Genomic DNA, 24,125 nt, shown 5'->3' with positions numbered 1-24,125 from the left:
TTTAAAATGATGTAAAAATTATTTTTGTGAAATTGTATGCTTCGATATTACTAAGGAGAAAATGTGAAAAACTTGATGCCTTTTTAATTAAAAATCAAACTAAACTTTTGAAAACGCATTTTTCTGCGAATACCTAAGCAAGAAGTAACTCTCTGTCGAATTTAACATTTTTAAGTCCAAAGATCTGTCCTGCAGAACGTTTTGCAAAGTGTTTGACCATGCATGACGCAGTTTACAGTTGTTACAAGGGCATTCTGTAAACATTAGCATGTTAAAAATGTCATTAATATGCAATCTAAATATCATGTTTTGTTTTAACTAGGCAATTGAATTTACATTAATAATATATAAACCAGCGGGAGAATTCTCTCGACATCTTTTTCGTATTTTTTTCGTATTTATTTGTGAGATGTATTTGCTTATCTTCGTCACTTAGGGCAAATAAACGAGTTCTCGTATTTTTTTCATAAGATGGGACGTCCTTGTGCTTATCTTCGTCTCATAGGGCAGATAATCGAGAGTGTATTTTGGTCCTGTGTTCCTTTGATGGGTGGCATTCAAAATTTTAAAATTATATTTTAATGACATAGACCACATACCGGACAAACCAACGAATAGTTAATTCGTTGACATATCTAAATTTCTTGAATGCGTCAGACAGATACGCTTGTAAATTTTTAGAAGACGAATTTCGTTTAAATTATAATTGCAGAGGTATAATTTCAGAGTTAAAGTCGCATACAAAATTTTAGATTTACAACTCGGTACGTTTCAAGTTTATCTTTTTCATATGACGATAGAGAGGCAGAGGAATATGATTCCAAAAGTTATATATACCAAACTCATGAAATTTTAATTTGCCAAAGTTCATCAAAATTTTAGGACTGTTACAATAATTTCGGTTTGAATACTTCATATATTGAAAAGTAGAAGCTTGATATTAACACACAGTTTTGATTTTGATGGTTTAAAGCTTTTATTGTTAATGGTTAGCAACCACAATTTAAAGATATCTAACATAAGTTAATCAGAATGTTTTTAAAAGGTTAGTAATATAAATTAATGCAAAGCCAGTAATATTGCATACGTCACTTCAATTTTTAAGCCAATAGAATAACAATGGAGATTCTAATAATGAAGAACAAACCACCTGCCAACGACCTGGCCTAGGGACAGTTCGTCTTCCTGCAGGATCCCAGGTTCGAGTCCTGGTTCGGGTATGGTTGCTCTCAATCCTGTGTTATATCTATGAGGTGCGTGAAAGAGCTATAAAAAGGGATTGTGCAAGCGAATGTGTGTGTCATCTTCATCAGCTAGAAGTCAGACTTCTGCCCTAGGTGCTCAGGGGCCTTTGTCTTCAGAAACTATTGCACACTCAACTGAAATCACTGACAGTTCATCACCGGGCTTGTAAAGTGCCACAACAACAACAAATCACCTACATAAACTAAAAAGAATACCTGTGCGAAACTCAACCGAATCACTGAACAATAGCGCTCCAACGAATTCTAAGCTATTCGAAAATGCTCGAATCGTAACGAATAGCTATTCAAGAAATTCTTGACACAAACTATTAGAGCACTGCAGAAAGACTGAATTCAGTCACAATCGACGTATGTCAAATGGATTTAGATGTCCTTCACGAAGTAATTAGATTATCGACAATTGCATTATTTGATTCTATTTTCGTTATAAAATTGTTGGAGTGAATAATTAATAATCATAAAACAATTAAGGATAAAATGATTCCAGGAACAGCTGGTCGTTGGAAATAGCAACGAATGGCTGTTAGCCCAACGCACTGTATTAATTTTTGTCAGATCAGTTAAATTTATGGAGCATTGCATTTTTTACAATAAAAGACAGTATTATTTTGAATTCTACTTCATCAATAAATCTATAACATTCTGATGGGTTAGCTATAATTACAAAATGGTAAAATTAGCTCATTTGTTACGGATAGGGCTTTGTCGAGAATACCTTACTCGAAAATGGGGAATTGTAGAGGCAGGAGACATTTTATGACTTTTTTACTGACCCTATTGGAGATATCGTTATAATACTTGTGGGTGGGAGACTACTATTTCATGCTTCATTCTCACAAATAAAGCACAATGAAATATTGTTTTTGAGATAATTTTTGAAAACAGAAAGTGGTTGGAGACAGATGCCTTGTGATGATATATCTAAAGTCTATGAGCTTTAATATAAAAAAAGGGGCAAAATCAAATTAGTGATTAGGGTTGGAGGACTAGTTCAATGATTGTGCTAATTATTTAAATATATAGAAAGTAGAGACTAAGTATATTGGCAATCATAGCGAGTATTTTGTTGCGGTGTAGTTTGAAGCAGTTACTATACTCTCTTTCTTGGATGGGGTTGCCCAACTTCTTCAGCGGTTTTGTTTCTTTTATTCGTTTCGTTTTTTCCAGCACACTTCCCTCTCTAACGAAACATAATGTTCTGTGCTTTCCTTTCTCCACTTATTTATTTTACCTTTCTTTCGTTTTTCTTTATATTATTTTTTTGTCCAATCTTCTCGAGGTGCTTTCTGTAACGAGCGATGGCACAAAACGGTTTCTGCGATTCGGATTCCACTCGAACAGCCCAGGGGACTTTGAAGACCTAAGTGAGCAGTAGAGAAACGAGAGGGAGGGGGGTGAAAGGCTCTAAAAGCGTGAGCCCCACTTGTGGAACAGGTCTCACGTTCGAATGAAGATTGATCATTCCTGGAGTGTTCGAAAAGATAGTGCCCGAGGAAGGAAGTGAAGAGAAAAAAAAAATACTGATGTAAAAAAAAAAAAAAAAATAAAAAAAAAAAGTAAGATATAACCCTAGCATGAAAAAGTCAGTAGAGTAAAAACCGAAAAGTTACGCTTTTTTTTTTGGATATTCAAATATTCAAGGAAAATATGTGTACTGATCAAGGATTTATTGGGTTTAGACCTCACGTTTCCACCGTACGTTTTTGATTACGCCGATATACAAAGAATGAAAAATTAAACTCAGAATGGTTTTTAAAATCATGATTCCCGATCAAAGTGGGACACAAAAAAAGCCATATCAGTATTATTCAAGGATACATTTGTCTTTGTATTTCTCAAGTTTTCATTAGGACTCCCTTCACCTTATAAACTTATTAACAAAATCCTTGATTATGAAGGAATGGATTGTAAATGAGCCTTGAATAATTACAGTTTTGTGTTTTTGAAGCAGTGATATCCAATCCAGTGATCCAAAAGGAAAATATCGGAAACTTTGACAATTAGTTTTTTTTATCAGTATTGTTAAAGAAATTAGTTACAGATAATTCCATTTATGATTTTAATCATTCCAATCACATATATCACAAGAAAAAAAATGCAGAAATTTCTTTTCCATAATTATGTATTAATTCAGAATTAACACACACACACACACACACACACACACACACACACACACACACACACACACACACACACACACACACACACACACACACACACACACACACATTGGAATCTGAAATTTCGAAATGTTTTGAAATAGACTTTCAAACGGAAAAGTCCCCACCACTTGACCTACGAATTTACTAAACCTCCTAATTAGATAACATATCGTATTTTTGAGATTTATGATTTTTGCAATTCATCAAGAAAGCAAAGAAAATCTGAAAAGAATTCAGACTTGCTTACGATACTTTTATCTTTAAATACAAATACTATTTTCACTTAACTGTATCAGTACTGAAAAGCTCCCAAATGACCATCCAACAGAGCTACTACCAGCGCTTGAGTCGCCAGGGTATTACTCCGAAACTTCGTCTTCCTTTTGTTAAATGTGATTGACTGAAAATCCGTGGCGCGTACTTCATTCATCAAAGAAACTCGCACTCGATGCACTTCGAGGGACAAGGAGATTTTCTGAGAATTCTCAAAGAATATTAACACTTTCAACGCTACCGACGATAAAAACTCCATGGAAAGACAAATATCAATTTTTCCGGCTATTACATTTTTACATAAATGAAAAAAGTAAAGGTATTCTTCAGATATGTATTAGAAAATTCAACCTATCGAAACTGGCATAAGAGACAAATTTTAGCCCACAGAAACCTGTAATTGGAAGTATCTGAAAGACAAGATATCTCGTCGGTAGCGTTGAAAGTGTTAATAATCAGCTTTTGTATATCAATTTCTTAAGAACACAAGCTGCCATTGCGATTTTGGAGGTGATAAAGAATACTTTTCTTACCTTTAATAGAGAAACTTCGATATTCCAATATTCTTGGGTGCCTGAGCTCGGGCATTCTTACGATTGAGAGGGTTGTTACTGACTTAAACATCAACAATTCTGCTACCAGATACTAGAGCCTGAGACATCACTGAATAATTTTTAGGTAAAGATGAAGAAGCTTTTTCGGATAAAAATGAATCAGGTCCTCGAATTTAATAAATGAAACGCATCGTAGAAACATTAAAAAAATGACATAATATTATATAACGCCATCCTCCGCCCTCGGTGCCCGTAATTTTGGGTTATCTAACCTTTTTCATGAGCACAAGATGGAAGGAAAAGAAGAGGAAAAAAAGAAAGAAATAACAAACCATCCAGGGATCTCCACAGAGAAGACCAAGAATAAATCCCATCTCTTAATTCATAATATACATATTTATTTCTTAAAACATTGATCCCTTTTCTTAAAATAAATAAAAAATCAGAATGAATGCTGACTGTTAACAATATCTATGCCGTCCTTTACATATCCCTGCTTTTGGAATTATAATTACTAATTCTTCAAACAGTTAGACAGATAATAAATTTAAAAAAAATTATTTCTGTTTTATAAAAGGCTATAAATTTTGTATGAAATTTATATAAAAAGAAACTAAGTAAAATATATGCCAAGTATTAAAAAGTACAAGTTTGGACACTTACGACCAATTGTTTGAATGTTTCTCTTATTGATACACATTTTAAACTTATATTCATTCATAAACTGTTGGAAATAAAATTCAAAATGCTTTTAAAGAAATAACAACGAACAATTTTTTTGCTAGAACAGAGAACGTTACTGTTTATTTCTAAGGGATGATGAGGGGGAGGGGGCTTCTCTTTTGCTTCACAGCAAGCATTAGAAAGATTAATTTCTGAACCCAGAGGTGGTAAACTCTTGCGCGATGATCTAGCAAGACATGTGAAGATTTGGCTTTTATTGTCTAACTTATTGAGAAGTATTAAATTGCAGCCAAATAGAGATGACCCTTATATTGAATTAATTTGATTAAATTGTGAATTAATTGGAAACTATCCTTCTCAATTGTTCTTGCAAGAATTTTATTTTAGGTTTCCTCATTTATCAGAATATAATGGCAACACTTTTTGTGGCGTTGTGTAATACTATATCTCTTACTCCGTAGCTACAGAAATTAGCTTTGTAGCAATGTCTAGTACAAAGAATTAATTCATTCTCTCTCAAATTTTTCTTATCAATAAATCAATAAAGCAAGGAAATTCTCACAGATATCATGTTTTTTAGATGACTTGTCTGATTGCTTAGATTAAATTCCAGAATGGACCTCGTATTTTTTTAATCAAGGTGAAACCATTAGAAATAACCATGAATTAGCACTCAAATTCCCAAATTTCAGCACTAGGCTAAGTATAAACAGATTTGATTCAAAACGACGGATTAAATAGAGAGTTCTAACCCATATATTACCTCTGATCTCAAAGGGTATCTTATCACCAGATCAATGTTACAGCCATACCTTAGGCTTATATCAACCTTTTGTTTTAGTTAGTCTAAATTTTTGCGAAATTTCTGTAATGGTAAACCAGTAAATGAAACAACTATCTAGGACTTATATTAGATGAAAATATTCGTATGTATAAAGATAACGCATCTGAATAGTGATATCAAATTCTTAAATTGAGTTCTCGCAATTTCGATTTCTCAAAATCTAGGGGACTAATTCTTTTATGAAACTCTACATTTTAGAACTTCCAGAGTCCGGAAATTCAATTATTGCATTTATGTCTGTAAACACGATAACTCAAAATTGTAATGAGCTAATGTTATGAAATTTGGTATTAATTTTTGCCGAATTTTTGTGTTTTTATCAAATTTTAGAAGAAAACCGTATGCGAGATTATTGTTCATCCATTAGAAAACGTGCGAATGTGAATTAAACAAGCTAGATTAATTAGAGAGCTCAAAATTAAACAAGCTAGATGGATGGAATTCTTTACATTCAAACCTATTATGTATCTGTTCAAATTTTAAATGAAATTTCTTTGATGATGGAATGTCTATAAGTCTGATTCAAGTGTTCCTAAACACACATAACTCGAAAACTTAATAAGTAACAGAAAGGAAACTTGCTATAAAACATCAATTTCAAAATTACCTTTCTGTGTTATATCAAATCTGAATCCAGCCGATAATCGGAAGAAGTTTGAAAAGAGTATCTTATTTTATTTAGTAGACAACGAAGCAAAACGCTTCTTTTCATATTATTGAAGTTCTTGAAGAAAACGAAATGGAAGAAACTATCGCTGGTTATACTTTGCGGACCAGATGTCAATGGTTGAATGTATTTGCTATTTTGATTTCTTTTTATAAGAACAGCATTTGAGCTAGTATTTTTTCTCCTAGTTTCGACATGACAGTAATAAAAATAAACTTTTATCCGCCGACAAATTTCACAAATACTAGCTTCATTTAGATGGTGGCGCTCTGATATAGCAACGTGATTATCACGATTCTGAGTGGCCCAGTAGTACCAAAATTCATAAATTCTTTTTTGTAACTTGTTTCTAGTAGATGCTGTACATACTAGTTTTCTTCCATAACAAACAGGGTTTATTTATTTTACCATTAATGGTGTAAACATCTTTTTTGTACCATCTTTCAACTATTTTTGCACCAAAGGAAGAATCTAAAGCCTTATGTTTCGATTTTGTATTGTCCTATTTCATTGAACTAATTAAAAGTGAAGAATCTGTCTAGTATCGATCGATCTTCTCTCCCATAAATAATTAGGTTGTCGTTATTTAAATTTCGATTTTTTTTTTCTTTTTATGGATAGCAAAAATCTTTTACTAGAGTTTTTGTCCTTCGATTTACAACAATTGGAAACGCTTCTTAACCATTTATCCACTTACTCGGTTTTTCACACATCATGGAAAGGATTAACCCAGGAAAAGATTAGTGTCAAAAATAAAAATAATAAAATAAAATAAAAATAATTCCTATCTACAAGTATATATATTCGTTTTGTCATAAGGAAAAGAAATTTTCGACTCCTTTCCTTATTACCTTTTGTAATTTCATAAGTTTTATAAATAGAGGAAGAAGTCTGAAGAGAATACAACAGGTGAAAGTTTTTCAGCGAGATTTAAAAGATTAGGTTAAAATGCAATCTATGCGGTAGAAAAAAAAAGTTTTCATTCTCTAACTTCCAAACAACTACAGCTATCGAAATATTTTTAATACAAAATTGTACGTAATGATGAAGCCATAATTTTTCTAATTTTATTACCTTTCTATCTTTAATCCATGGGAGTGGAAAAGGAAATGAAAACCGCAAAGCATAAGTATGCCCTCTCCCTTCCCTCAACCAACATTCACCCCCTCCCCAAAGCCTCTCCTTATACCGGATTGCATCGTCCCTTCCCCTTGTAAATTAGGTATTTAGGGATTGTTTTCTATTTTTCCTTTGGCCTGAGTCCCCCCCCCCCCATCTTCACGTCTCGGCTGCTGAACTTGGGGTTGAAATGATCTGGATCAGAGCTCATCAGGGGTGTATTGGAAATGAAAAAAAAACAGATATACTAGCCAAAGAAGCTTCAAACTTAGAAACCCAAGAAATAGCTTTCCATGAGTCTAAAATCGAACTCAGAAATGAGACTTAAAAACTAATTTATAATTACCAGGAGAGAGGGCATAATTCCATCACGGATGCAACAACCTATCAACATTTTATAAACGTTTTCTGCTAACCGAATGGAAAGTGATGTTTTTCTTTATCAAGTATACACTGGACATGGTGTATTTTCTGTACATCAAAGTCGTTTCTTTGACAAAAGTTCGATTTGTCAGTGTGGCGCCACAGAAGCGTCTATAAATCACGTGATTAAAGCCCGTGCATTATGGTGAGAACACAGACTCAAATGACCAAGAAATTGGATGTCTCTTGACGTCAAAGAACTCATAAAAATTTCAGTCATTAAATCTTCTATTCGGGATATTTTGTCAAAGCTCTTGACTTTAGATTTCACCTAAGGTAAAAAATTAATTTACATTTAATGTATTTTATGATGCATTTTTAATGTGTCAAAATTTAATATGTAATGTAAAATGTAATATTTTTTTTCTATTCTTTTTTTCTGTACCAATATGCGTTTTCTCTAGAGGGTCCTTTGTTGTTTACAAATGTTCGATGTCATCAAATGTTGTTTGTTCTTTCGTGCTATGTGGGGTTGCTCATCGGCGGCTCCATCTGGTTTCCCGCATGGCCTCTGTATAGGTCAGGGTATTGCTTGCATCTTTAAGTATCGGCTGGTTAATATTCGTGAAAATTGAATTAAAATTTCAACCACCTTCGTTCAAAGAATCCATGGGGTACTCTAATTACCCCGTTTATAGTTTCCCTTTTTTATTACAAATACAAATATTTTTATATTTTTACATTATTTGTATTGTATATAAAACCTTTTTATTGACGGCGTTACAAATGCTGTTAATGAATTTCTTTTATCGTTTACATGTAATAGAGATTCCTGCAGTTAACCAAAAGGATTTTAGTATCCTTGTGGAGCGAATCCATGGTGAGCGTTAATTACCCTGTAAATAGTTTTCCTATTTCATTTTCCTGTATCACTACATCCATTATGACAATATTTATTTTCAAGAAGTTCAGATGAAAATCTCTACAATTGGGATATGATGAAGGATAATATATGCTTTTATCCAGTTACTTGAAAAGGAAAAAAAAAAAGTGTTCTTCTTTTTCTCTCTCATAGTCCAGTTTTGAGAGAATATTTTGAGACTTCGAATCTACATAATCTGAAAAAGTACAAGAATATTTACTCAGCATCTCTTCATCCTTCGTCAGACATTTCCAACTATTTCCGGAATCAAAATTTAAAAGCTGAACTTCAGTCTTTCCAATAATTCCGCAAAAAACAGTAATTCCGAATTCTAAGGTAGCTTTTACTCTTCCAATCCCAATTTCAAAATACACTGAAGGTGATAAAACGGTTTTTCCCTTTAGGGAAAAAGACAGTGCGTCTACAAATCACTGAAAACTTTCCGAAGAAGGCGAGTTTTGTTTTTCCCTTCTGTAGATGCGTTTTTGGTATGAATATTGATTGAATACTGACGTTTGGATTTATGTCGGAGTTTTTTGATTTGCCAAATCTAAGAGAATGGAGTGAGCTACTCAGACTTTGCAAACGCAACCTTGCATGATGTTGAGCAATATGGGTTGGAATTTTCTGTTGAAGAGGGGGGGATTTTTTTTTGTACTTTCAGGAAATAGATTCTCATTCGGATTTTGATAAAAAGTGAATAACGGTTTGCTGCATACATTTCGTGATATTATTCATCATGTTTGAAGTAGAGTTATATGTTCACGGATGCTCTTTGAAGAAAAAAAAAAAAAAGACGTTAGGAAAAAGATCTTTTTAAAAAACTTTAGTATATGAAGTATAAAGTATTGTAATCGTAAAAATATTCCAGTTCGAGAAAAAAATACATTTTCGTATACATTGTGATCGTTAAAAAAATTCGATCTCGAGATTTTGAAAAATCACCAGGTTTTAGTTCTTTCTGATTTGTCTGACCGCCTGTATATGAATACGATAACTAAATAAAAAATGAATTATATAGATGAAATTTGGTATATATACCATTGATCATATTTTTAAATTTTTGAACGAAATCCGTTTAATTAAAAATTTTAATTAAATTTCAATTAAAAAGTTAACAGTGATTTACCTTTTGTCTTGAACAGCAGGTTTACATCAATATCGGACAAAAATTGTTGGTTTGGTTTGGTTATATTAACGTCCCGTTTGAAGCAACACTAGGGCTATTTTGGGACGGACCTCGTAATTTTGAACCACGGTCAGTTGACGAGGACGACACCTGAGCTGGCACCCCCTTTCCACACCACACCACACCAGCGGAAGGACGTTTGGTCATGACGGACTTAACGTGCAACAGACCCCCTTACACGACGGTTCTTCTGTGGAATCGGGTCACGAACCTGAAACCCTCCGGTTCCGAAGCCGAGACCCGGACAAAAATTGTAAATTGTTATTAAAGACATTCAAAAATTTAAATAAAGATATTAACCTCTTTACATTATGTTTTAATAAAATATTGTCTAAATATTGCACGCTTTAGTAAATTCTTATTTAAATTCTAAGTCGGAGTTTCAGAGCCTCTTCACATGCAGTAACATATCTGATGCTGTACAGCATTGCAGTGTTTTGGGAATTTTTCTAAATTAAGATGGCAATTATACAACTTATAAGAAACATTTAGTGGTTAGGCAATTTAGTGGTTAAAGAATTTATTAACATTTTTTTGTTCCTTTGCAGCTGATAAAAAAAAATGCTTTTCTAATTAAAAAAGTAATAAAATAGTAATTTGGACATTAAAAGTAGAAAAATTCGGTTAATGAATACGTTTGAAAGTTTCAGGAAGATTTAATTAAAAATTCAACTTTCAGGATGACAGAAAATCATCAGCAAACTTAAAAAAAGAAGAAGAAGAAGGGAAAAAAAGATAGCCTTTCACAATGACATATCATTAAAAATTCAGCCTTTCATAATCAGATAGCATTAAAAATTTTGTTTGAAATTATTGGCCAAGTTGAGATATACGAAAATCCGTAATTATATTGCGCAAGAGGCGAATTTGTTGGGAAACGTTTCAATGATAATTGGGCCATATTTGTGACGAGTATATGGCAGAAAACAAGGAAAAACATATACTCAATAAACTTGATTGTGTATCGCAATCGTTACTATGGTGATGAGTCGATCGTCCTAAAATCTTTAGCGAAGAAATAGAAATGTAGCTTGCCTTACTAGGGAAAGACTAGGAGAGGGGAAATTTTATACTCGAAATTTCCATGCCTCTCACTGATGAAGGTTTAAAAAATATATAAAATACTTCAATATAAAATTAAAAATAAGTAAAGCTTCAAATATAAAAATAGCGATTAATAACTCGTTCTATCTGTACTAATAATAAAGATGAATATGTGTATCTTGTTGCTCTATACAGCTGATCATCTGACTTGGAATTACTAAATTTGTCATAGATATATTTCAGAAGATGAAAATGTGCCCTTCAGAATGATTTTTTTTTTGAAATTTTAATTAAAATTACAATAATAAAATGAATAATCAATATTAATAATTACTATTAATTGGTTTTAATTGAAAATTATTTTTAATATTATAATAAATAATACTTATTATAATAATTAATTTTAATAATAAAAATGAATGTGTGTGTGCGTGTGTTACAACTTGTGTCTCAGAATTACATGCCAAATTTCATTTATTTTTCTTGCTGTATTTTTGTTTGTAAATAGACCATATACCTGTTAAGGACAGTCCAAAATGAGATAAATCTCTACAATTTTGATATAAGGAACATGACCGAAAATTCTCTTATTTTGCTTATTTGCTCTGATATTTCGCGTTCATGCATCCACAAACAGACAGACAGACAGGTATTCAAAAATTTGACGGATTCGGTCCAAAATTTAGATTACAACAACGATTCCCGTATTAAAACTATATACAAATTTTATCTGTTCTTGCTTGCTATGTTGTTGAATACTATTCCCATGTAGACGACTAACTTTTTAGTGGGAAAAATTTTCATAAAATTTTATAAAAATCTATTGTTCTAGAGCGCAGATTCTATATCAAATTTCATATAATTATTTGATTTCTTTAAATTAATAAGTTAATAAATAGATACGCATAGTACGTCTTAAAAAAATTTTTTTTTGCAGGTATAAAAAGTTTATACGAATTGCCGACTCATTTCCTATTCCTACTTTTATATTCAACAAGCAATATCGTCACGTGGACGAAAATTTTCCAACAATATGAAAAATCGATGCAAATATTTTGATAGCTCTAGTTCGATTAAATTAAAATCATCATTTAATTCCTCATTCTTTTAATGACAAAAATTAGTATCGATTAATTTATCATCTTATATTAAGTCGTTGGCAAAGACCAGTATTTATTTAAGTTGCAATATATTTTTTAAAATAAACACGAACAAAATATTTGCTCACAAGATAATAAACTTTTGTTTTCAGGAAATTTATTATCTTGAGAATCTATATTTTCTGAATGAATATATTATAATTATCAGAAGACATAAGCTGTCTATTTAGAGCTTTGTCTCATGAGTTATTACGGAACAGAGAAGGAAGCCTTCAAGATAATAAGCTTCCATTTTCAAGAAACATTTTCTTGAGAAAGCATGGAACTTTGTCTCATGAGATGTTACGGGACAGAAGAGAAAATATTCAAGATAATAAGCTTCCATTTTCAAGAAGAGTATTATCTTGAGAAAGCATGGAAGTTTATTATTATTTTCTGAATGAATATGTTATAATTAGCAGGATACAGAAACTGTCTATTTAGAGCGTTCTCTCGTGTGAAATTATGGAACATCATTCAAGATAATAAACTTCTAATTTTAAAAAATTCACTATTTTGAGAAAGCATGGAAGTTTATTATTATCTTCTGAGTGAATATATTTTAATTAACAGGGGGCATGAGCTGTCTATTTAGAGCTTTGTCTCCTGAGTTATTACGGGACAGAAGAGAAAATATTCAAGATAGTAAGCTTCCATTTCCAAGAAATGTATTATTTTGTGAAAGCATGGAAGTTTATTATTATTTCCTGAATGAATATATTGTAATTAACAGGAGACAAAAGTTGTCTATTTAGAGTTTAGTCTCGTGAGTTATTACGGAACAGATGAGAAACATTCTTTAAATCGCAAAAGTTAAATAATTATTTCGGCAGATAGTTACTTCAGCACTTAACTTTGCTTCCTTTTCTTTGCAGTTGGTGATCAGCGGCTCCTCCAGTCAAAATTCGTGCTATGAAAGGACCGGAGTGAGTCCCGATGCCCAGTACGATGCCAGGCTGTATCCTCGACTGTCCTCATACGCTACCTCATATCAGCCCGAACCAAACCTCGACCCGACGACGACACCCTTTTATGCACCGACACTGGTGAGTCTTCTTTTAATTTAAAGTTATTGATTTTTATGCAGCGTTTGAAAAATAGCTTTACGTTAAAAAAAAGTAAACTAACAAAGATACCTGTTTCTGTGTTTACTTTCTCGTGTGCGATGAAGTAATAATCGAATTCGAGATTTCAAAGAAAATCCACGTTTTTTGTGCTCAAAAAAATACATTCTTGGAATTACACCTAACTCTCTGCTTGTCTGTGAACATGGTAAGTCAAAAACACTTTGAGCTAGACGCATGGCATTTAGTACATAGACTTTATGTCGAATTAGCAAATTTTTATCAAATTTTTAAAGAAATCCGTTTATAGGACGTAAATCAGTATGGATATCCGAGAAATGTGAAACACAGCAATTACAAAATGTAAAGAATTAGATAGATAAATTTTGGATTAATTTAGCACTCAAAGTTAAGTCCCATATCAAATTTTGAACCAAATCCGACGACGGGATGACCATCTGTTGGCTGGTACTTTCGAATGTATGTAATCATTATAACTTAGAAACGAAAAGACTTAGATGTATTTAATTCAGTGCACAGTGTTAGCAGATTTGTATTAAATTTCGAATTGCATTTCAGAAAGGATTGACCGTCTGTCCATCAGTTCATTCTCAAGCATGTAAATGCGGTAATTCAAAACCATTATGACTTAGATAAATGAAATTTGTATTTAATTTTGCTATCAAATTTATATTCCAATCTCTCTACAATAATAGAAAAAAGAGTGCGCATACACATTCGGTTTTCATTCATAATATTATGAAGCATCGAGTACTTAAATGTGGGAGGCTAAAAACAATTTTTTTTTATATATTCGTTCTCTCTTGCTCAATGTCCATAATTTTTAAGCTGGGATAAGACCAAATAACATCATTATTAGAGAGTATGTAAGAAAATTTCTTAAAGTTTTACCAGTTTTTATTCCATAATTATAATGTATCAAAATTAAACATGTGGTAATAAAATGGATACGATCTGTGTATGACGCGACTAAATTTGTTCAAAACATTTTACAAGGCGCACTGTTCAACCTCCAGCTATCAAATTTGACACGTATTTACTTTTAGAGTATCAGGAGGTAACCAAGAAAGGATATCTCAAACCTTTAAGCAATTTTCTATTAAAAATCGGCTAAACTAAAAAATATGATACGATTGCCAAATTGAAATTTTTTTTAAAGTCGACGAATTGCTATATATGGAAACTTAATAGTATTCTTTAATTAATATATGACAAGTTTTCTATTGTTTGACACAATTTAGCAGGCATTGGGGAATTTTACTCAGAAATCATTTGAAGTTTCAGCTTTTTTTCTCAATCACTTTGGGCATATTATCGCAAAATAAAATGTTCTGGAATTATTAGCAGAAAAATTTCTGATACTCTCTTTAAAGAATACAAGAAACCACGGCCTATTTTTTTAAAAATTTTTTTATCAATTTTGAAGATGTAACGATACATTTCAGATACCCCATTTCTTTAAGTTAGAGCTTTTAATTTTTAAAACTTACATTTACGAAGCAATTGCATGCAGAATACTGAGACAACAAATTTAATTTCGAGCCTTTGATGAATATTGACAGATTATAACTTCCTGAAGCAGAAAAAAAAACATTCTTGGATTTATGTCTGGATGTCCATCTGTCTGCGAGAAGGTAGTTCTCAGCATCTCAATTCTAGATTTCAACTCTTCACAATTTTAGAAGGTGATCTGTAAAGTCTTAAATTTAAAATGGCGTATCGTACAGTCAGAGAAGTAACTATGCTGAATTTATTAATACAGGTCCCCCCCCCCAGTGGCGAAATAAGAACGTTAAAAGAAATTTAAAAACTAAAAGAGATCGCCCAAAATGTCTATTTAGAAAAATGTACTCTATACCAGAATAAAAACACCGAAACGTTTTGTGGTGTTATTTATAAAATTGGTTTTGATGTTTGCAATTAAAATTATGAACTTTAAAAAAAAAGGGTTAATCGCAAAATTTATATATGCATTCTACAGTATTCCTCCCCAAGTGGAGGGGGGGCGTGTATATGTATTGAATACTCATAACCCGCTGTTTAAAAATTTGCTTATTATAATATTTTACATAAAAGTATTTTTACTTTGAAAATATCATACATGAAAAGATTTAATTCTAAGTAATTCCGGGTTTTCAACTCTTTGCAATATATTGAATTTATGAATTGATAACTGTTTGTTAATATATATATGTTTTTGTTAAAATATGTAATCTAGTATTTTTTAAATTGTTCCATGAATGAATCATTTTTGAAATAATTCATTTGTATACAAATGCGATGGTTTTATCAATTTTCATTTTTTACTTTGTAATTATACTTGTTTGTTTACAACTCTGATGTGAAATTAAAGCTGAGTTTTACATAGACAGAGTTAAATATTTTATTCAATTTAGCTATGCAAAATGATGTAAATAAAAAAGTTTTGCATAGACAGAGTTAAATATTTTATTCAATTTAGCTATGCAAAATGATGCAAATAAGATGCCAAACCAATTTTATTGATTAAAACTGGGCTTTTTTGCAAGTTTATTGTACTTTTATTTTACTTTAAAAAGCAATTTATTTTATTCTTTTCCTCTTTGTTCTAATTTCTGTTAAATTATCAAAGTGAAGAAACATTTTCCCTGATAAACAGCCTTGATGCGCAAAGTTTTGGCTAGTGTTTTACGCTCTATTTAAATTTGAAAATGTGAAGCATTCATTGTACGCTTTAGAGGATATTTTTATTAAATGAATTCATTCTTTTCTCCAGTTTTTAATGTTTCCCCTTTTTATCAATTACTATTTTAGCTGTTTTCCTTCTATAGTCATTGATAGTTCAAGTCGTCATTATAATTTTTTGTGAAACTATGTGAAGTTGTTTTGAATTTCTGAACCAATATGTGTTGCAGAAAGAAAGTAGTAAAGTCTCATTTCCTTAAAGGATTTACTTTTAGGGAAATTTGAACTCCATGCGTTTTTTTTTTTTTTTTTTTTTTTTTTTTTTTTACTTTACACATGTAGTTTAGAGAAATTTTAGCAATGGGAAAAAAATTCGAACTCGAAATTTTGATGAATCTCCACGTTTTAGACCTTCTTGAGCTCGAAAACCACATTTTTGGAAATGTCCTTCTGTCTGTGACAAAGAAAATTTGAAAACGTTTTGAGATAGATGATTGAAAGTTGGCAAACGGTCTTGATACCAAATTTATAGATCTCAAATTTTGATAGATAAAATTCTATGCACAGAATTAACATCTATATTCTAGACATCTATAAAATTTTGAGCCAAATCCAGCAAGGGACTGACCGTCTGTACTTTTGGAAACATGTAAAAGCGATAGTTCAAAGCCTCATTGATTTAAATATATCAAATTTGGTATGTGGCTTTGTGACTACAGGTTAGTTTTGTGTGAAATTTTTGTTTCAATCGGTTGGGAAAAACGAATTAAAAAAAAAAATTCGATTTTTCTTTACTATTAACAGCAAGCCAGGGATTCATTTCCAAATAACTAGCCAAGGTTGACTCCATAAATTCCGTAAAAATGAGGAATTCATGCCAAAAATTAATATTTCGTAACTGTTATACGCCAATGTCATGCATTGGCGTTCTTTGGCACGATAAATTTATTAGAGAGGTGGTAAAAACTTTTGAGTTTTTACCTTACCCGCCAATTTATTTTTATTTGTGTGTGTCGGGGGAAGTGCACATAGGAAAATATTTGTTCACTTACCTGTTTTAAATAATATTTGTTCTTAAAAGTTATTGAAACTGTTTTCATTTTCCTTCATTTGATGATTTTAAGGAGGAAGTAATAGGTTCCACGCGTATGAAATATTTGCCACTATTCATATTGAAAAAGAAAACCACAGTGTTGAAAAGTTATTCAACAGGAAAGGCTTGTTAAATAGAAATTTATTATTTAGCCTCTAGCGATGCCATAATCGCATCTAACATGCTTAAGTTGCGGTATTAGAATGTTGTCATATTTGAAACCAAGTTAATACGGGGAAAGCTTGAAAAACTAAATGTTTCCTTTTATTTCGGATTAAAACTTCAGAAAATTGCTATCTTTAGCAAGATGAAAATATCTTGTAGAGTATCATTAGATTTAATTAATTTAAAATCCCATTCCAATAAAACAATTTTATTTAATTTTTTCAAAATTATCCAATATAAAAATGTTACTAATGATAATATATTGATGTTACTTTCAAAATTAGCAGTTACTGATAAATATAAAATTAATGTAATAAATGCAATTTCTTTATTTAAACAGTCTACAACTGACAACGAAAATAATATTAATTCTTCGTTTTTGCTTGTTTTGAATTATTACTTGATTCTCTCAGATATCTCGACACCCACTTTATATTTCAAAATAAACAATTTTAAATGAGATGCGAAACTGTTATTAAGTGTCTATTTATAGCAACTACTTGCAAAGTTAACAGATACTAATTACTGCATATTTAAAGTAGGAAATAAAAAAGAAATTAAGTAGGAATAAATTTAAAGATCCAACAAACAATTTTATTTTATTTTTTTAAAATAAAATAAAATTGTTGAATGAAAATGTTGCTATGTATAATATATTGATCCTACTTTTTAAGGTCGACAGTTACTAATCAATATAAAATTAATGCAACAAATGAAATTCCTTTTAAAAAACAGTCTTCAACTGATCGCAAAATTAATATTAATTCTTCGTCTTTGCTTGTTTTTAATTATTATTTGATTCTTTCAGATATCTCGACGTCCACTTTACATCCTAAACATAAACAATTTTAAATGAGATGTGGAATTGTTATTAAGTGTTTATATACTGCTACTACTTGCAAAGTTAACAGATACTAATTACTGTAAAGTTAAAATAAGAGATAAAATTGTTTTTTAAAAAGGTCTCCATCTGATTACAATGTCGAATATTTTATTTCCATCTTCTCACGTTTTTTTTTTTTTATTTTTTTAATTCTTTTTTTCTTTTCCTATCGCTGCATTCACGATATTTTTCAACCAAAAATCGTTTTTCACTCTATTCCTCACGTCATTCGCACATCGTTATCGCTATTAAGCAAAAACAAATACGCGTCATGCCTCCTTCGATGAATTTCTAATGCATGCACCTGCCTTATCTCCCTCGTGATAACACGTCCGATAACAAGCCGAGAAAAATGGTTCAGCCCTAAGGAGAGGGGCGTGCCGCAGCGTTGGCAGGTGTTATCTGCGGCAGCGAAATGAAACTGTTAAGAGCCATGACAAGGGGCGATTGTCTCCCTCCCAACCTCCGAGAGATTATAGATTGTCCCGCGCAATTTGTGTCACTTGCCTGCTCTTTAATATTAGAAGCACTCAGGTGTAATCGCAGTGAAATCAACTCTTTAACAAATTCTGTCCGGCCCTCTTTTTACTCAGCAATTCGTGTCCTCTTTGTAACATGGAGCGTGTTTCTTGTAAATGGGATTCTGCTGCAGGTTGGGTTGAAATGGGTGTTTGAGTAAGCATGTTCGGAAGGATTGTGACAAGAGGTGTTTAATGATGGAAGGGGGGTTGAAAAATGATAGTTGTCAATGGAATGTCGAAGTAGAAATGATAATTTTCTTTACTTTTTTTTTTATTATTTCTCTCATTTCATTTCGGTTTTCAAAATCTTTACTTGCATTTCCAGAGTTTTAAGATGGTGCAGTTTCTCAATTACCAGAATTCAAAGCATAAAAGCAAAAAATGTAGAAATAAATGTGTATATTAAAAAAAAACTTTTTTATTCCTTTTACAGTACACTCCCGAGTATCCGGCCTAAAATGGCGGAAAAACAAACCGGTTAACAAAAAAAAAAAAAAAAAAAAAAAACCGTATAGGCAGCAGTTTTGTGAACGCATTTCTTTGCCCACCAATATCAGCAGACAAAATTTTTATATCAAAACTCACTGTTACAATACATATTTCCTCACTTCATATTGAGTACTAAGCTCTCCATTTATCTTAAGTCATGTAGAAAGTGAACGCAACCGTGGTCCAGTGAATCATAGAAGCAATTGCCGGCAACGTGTCGAGTTAAAATAGAAGTCTCTTTACTGGTTTATATTTGTTTATATATTGCTCGGCAAGAATTTATAAGAGAGAAGTATGGTAAAGTATGTGGGCCAGGATAACCTGGTTGGTAGAGCATTGGATTCGAGTCCTTGAGGTTGCGAGTTCGAACTCCGCCGGCCGAAGATTCGTGGTCACAAAATCTTCCATGTCGAGAGAAATGGAAGATCGAGGGAACAAGGGGTGATCGTTCTCTGATTCAGGTCTAAATTACGATATGTGGATGAGTGAATGAAATGCGTGAATTAAGCCCGCCCCGTAAAAAGAGTTGTGACGTGTGTGTAGCTAAGTCATCCTCTGGGCCGTATATGGCGCTACTATAAAACCGAGAGATGCTCCCCCACTGGCTTAAAATCGCTGTCTACGTAACAACGAGCTTGTCCATGGCAAGTGTCATAAGAAACACCAACGCAACAATATGTTAAATTATATAAACTGTTCGCATTTCGAAATGAATTCTGTTCGCTGCACTCTGCTATACTTAAAAAAACATTAAGCATACCCAAAAAACGGTTTACGAATCCTGTACGTACTGTGCCGTTATAATCAGGAACAGTGGCAAAAATAGAGGTCCGTTACACACTAACGAAAAAATGAACAACCAACTGAACACTGCTCTTTTCCTGTCACAACTTGTATTTGCTTATGACACATAGGTCATATAGGTTACATATTGCATAGATCGTAGCAGACACCGTTTTTAATGCTTCTGCAATGTTGCCAATGTAATGGATTGCCTTCCTCAATTAATTACGATAAAGAAAACTAGGCTGGATAATATGGAAGCAGGATACTCGGGAGAGTTCTGTGTTTGTTTCGCGATTAAAATTGAAGAATTACTTGAAAGTTTCACAATGGCAATTTCTACGACAAAATTTGAAATGAAAAATCAAAAGAAAAACAGTAATTTTTTAATTACTTTCGTTCCATTCGTGTTTTCTAAGATTTTATCAACATATATAAAACATTACCGTACTTGATACAGAAATCTCCCTTATTGCTTACTGTATAGTGACAACAGTCAAATGTAAATAAAATACGTACGAATTTTAGACCGCTCCATTAAATGTATTTATAGCTGCATAAAACTGAACAGTTCGCTTAGTTAATTGATGGAACAGCAAAATATTATTAAAAGTTTTGGAAAAATTTCGCCGTATCAACAAAATAGACTATTTAGTTAGAAGAAAGAAGCCAAGAAATAAGTTTCAAACAGAAAGTTTAATCGAGCGCAAAAATAGGCTTAACCGTCACCAGATGGGCTATAGCTGACTGGCCTATGGAAAGTAATGTTAAGATCTCCCAAAACAATTATCTCTCAAAAATTGTCGTTGTATCATTTAAAGATTCAAAAATGACGGAATTGAAATTGATTTCATTAAATAGGTACAGTTAAAATCTCTCAATTTTAACAATATTGTTTAGTTCAATTTGATAGAAGTTTTTAAATGTTATGTTGGAGTTCGAGTTCATGCATCAAAGCATTCAATCACGTGCTTTTACCAATCATTAACTCCTTAATAGAATTTTCACTTTCACTTTTATTTCAAAATATACACATTTTATAATTTTAATTAATTCAAATGAATTCGTGTTTTTCAGTTCGTATCAAATAACCAGGTGAATTAAAAAAAATACTTTCTATTACAGATTAAAATGACAGTAATCTGGCGAACAAGTTGGTCGCCAAAGGCAGCTAGTTTGGTTTAATATTAGAGCCTCTCAAGTGTAATTGCAGAAAAACCATAACTTATGTAACTCCTGTTCTTCTTTTAACACAGCAGTTCGTGTCCATTTAATAAAGTGCAATGCGTTTCTCGTAATTGGATTTTATTTCTTATTTTGTTGAAATGATTGTTTGAGTACGGATGTTAGAGAGAATCATGATAAAAGATGTTTCATGCTGGAAAGGTCCGAAAAATGATATTTGTCAATGTAATGCAGGAGAGGAAAAGGCTTACTTTTTAAATACTTAAATTAGCTTTGAATTCTCAAAAATATTATTAGTCAGTTTCGAAAATTGCATATTGTTAGTTTTTTGTGAAAGATCTGAAATAAGTTTTTTAAATTTTTGTATATTTTTTATTTGTTTTGAGCTTTTTTAAAAAAAAGATTTTCGTGATTTTAAAGTTGAGGAATAAATTTTTAAAAAACCTATAATGATAAACAAAATAAATTGGAAAAGCATAAGTGATAAGCAAAAGAAAAAAAGTAATTATAAACTTTTGATTTGAAAAATTTTAAGAATAACTTTTTAAAACAGATTATTTTTAATTATATGTGCTTATAAAAATTAAATTATCTAGAAACATGACACATATTCTAATCTTGGATGATATAAAAATCTTTCTATTTCATTAAAAGTAATTAAACTTTTATCGAAAACATATCCAGGGAAATTTGATCTTACGTCTTCTTGATGGGTACTTGATATTAACAATTTTTGTCAGGTTAAACTTTTTGCAATTCTCAGAATTTGGTGAAAACTTTTTTTTCTACGTGATTTGAAGTTTAGGAAATTGAGTTATGCAATAATTCTTCTATATTTTAAAAAGTCATTTCTTTCTTTACAAAATATAGACCACCAAATTTGAACTTGGATTTTCTGTGGTCAGAAATTCAACTTACAAGGAATCTTGATAGTCTCTCCCAAGAATAAATGACAAAATATCAATTTTGGAAGCAATGTTTTAATTACTCAAATTCTATTCTGATAAATTACTTGAAAATTAAACTATCCTCAATAGAATTTTCTATCTGCAATTATTTTTCAGTCTATTGCATTTGCCATAATTTGTTAAGAGTTATTTCAAGAATGATTGTCTGTTTGCCATGTCCCGAAGATATATAGGTTGTGTTGCACAATTTATATCATTTGCCTTCTCTTTAATATAAAAGCACTCAAATAAAAGTTTTTTTTTTTTTGTTTGTGAATTTCAAAGCAGCTGTTCGTGCCTTTGTAATGTTTTTTTCCTTGTAAATGGGGTTTAACTTGATGAATTGAAATGTTTGTAGAGTTTTGCATTTGGATGATTTTTAACTTTTCGTATTTTATGATCAAAAATGACAGCCGTCATATAAAATTCATATAAAAAAGAATGAGATTTTAATTCCTTGTTATAGCTTTATTAGACTTTACAATTACTAGAAGCTCTTATTTGAAAATATATCTATGAAAGAGAAACAAAAAAAAATATTAAATAGTACAAATATGTCGATATAAGCTTACATTCAGTATGTAATGTCAGATCTTGTTCGCTATTTATTGCTATGCGTTCAAAATAAGACAAAGATTCAATATACATGTGGCAGTATTTTTTCAAACTTGTATGCCAGAAACTACGTTCAAAGTTCAAGAATAATATTTATTTATATAAAAAACTTACAATAAAGTTCTTTTATTGTCGGTTAATTTACAATGAAAATTACATTATTTTGCCAATAGATAAATTTCTAGAAAATAATATTAGTCGGTAGTTTCAGCCAATTTGGGATTTTAGTTGTTTTTCCCTAACAAAATTTTCCGCCTATTGTTGTTAGCAACAGGAAATTAAGTTTTGAAGTTTTAACTACACTCATCCTATCACCTTGAGAATCATTCATGTATTTTTAAACATAATATTCGATGTATAGTACTAACTGCTTCACTATGCATTATATTGGACTAGCCTTCTTTGATGACCAGCTTTTTCACCTGGAATATTGGTTTTCTTGTCTCTTAAACTTATTATAACGAATGCATTTATTTAAAATTTCCCCTGGTTGTTTGTTAAGATTGAAAATTGTAAATTTAAAGGAATCAATTTACTATAATTTATTGCGCGTGGATATTATAAATTGTATATTCTACGAAAAGAAAGCGGAAATGATAATCTTGCTTCAGAGCTAATGTTCAATAAAACAATACTTTTTTTTAATTTTAATTTCAACATTGGCAAAAGAAACCGATTGAACGGTTGATTGGAATAAAGACCTTTATAGGATAGTACTAAGTAGGCGAGAAAGTTTCGAGGAGACAATCCCATCGGTTTTATGAATATTGCATTGTATATTTAAATTGGATAAATAAATCTATTGAAAAAAATTTTTTTGACATGTTTTCAATGGAAAAGCACCACTGCATCATCATTTTTGTTATTATTTCGCTTTAGATTATACAAATTATATCACTCGTAGTATTTGAAATATAACGAAATATAGGGTGATGCGCTTTCACTGGCCTTTATTGTGTATAATAATTTCACAACTTTAATACCAGAGCATATTATTAATGTTTTTATAACTAAAATCCTTTTTCTGTAATTTACAATAATGTAAGGAAAGATGGACATATTTTTATAAAAAGTACTTCAGAATTTTGTTTCTGGATTTGGTTCAAAATTTTATCAGTTTTGAATTTTTGCTTCAAAGGCGAAGTGTTAAAATTAATTCTGTTCTATGATTATCCTAATCGTATTTATAAATGTACAGACGAACGGACACACCACCACGATTCGTTCTCAGATGTGAGGATTAGTGTTAGATTAAGATTTACAGGAGCCCTTAAGTAATGCAAATTACGAATCCTTCTTTTCCCTCTACAGCTTTCAAAATTAGATATTCTTTTATTTATTTTAATTTAAAATTCAGTAACTTTTAATTAAAATTATTGTGACAAAGCTGAAATAACATGACAAAGTTTGTAGGTCCGGCTCATTTTTTGTGAAAGTAATTTCAGCATTTCGCATGTAAAAAAAATA

At 31.3% G+C, this 24,125-nt stretch overlaps 1 protein-coding gene across 1 annotated transcript in view; it reads left to right on the top strand.

The window, feature by feature from the left end:
- Window positions 1–24,125, top strand: part of LOC129957197 (homeobox protein caupolican-like) — a 102,161-nt gene that overhangs the window by 56,307 nt on the left and 21,729 nt on the right. Inside the window, exon 2 of the mRNA XM_056069399.1 lies at window positions 13,104–13,274. Within this exon, the coding sequence (XP_055925374.1) occupies window positions 13,104–13,274 (171 nt within the window). The remainder of the gene's footprint in view (window positions 1–13,103; window positions 13,275–24,125) is intronic.

Source organism: Argiope bruennichi, chromosome 11, assembly GCF_947563725.1.
Source record: "Argiope bruennichi chromosome 11, qqArgBrue1.1, whole genome shotgun sequence".
Lineage (NCBI taxonomy): Eukaryota > Metazoa > Arthropoda > Arachnida > Araneae > Araneidae > Argiope > Argiope bruennichi.
The sequence above is the reverse complement of the archived record's forward strand: the minus strand, read 5'-3'. Positions and strand labels throughout refer to the sequence as shown.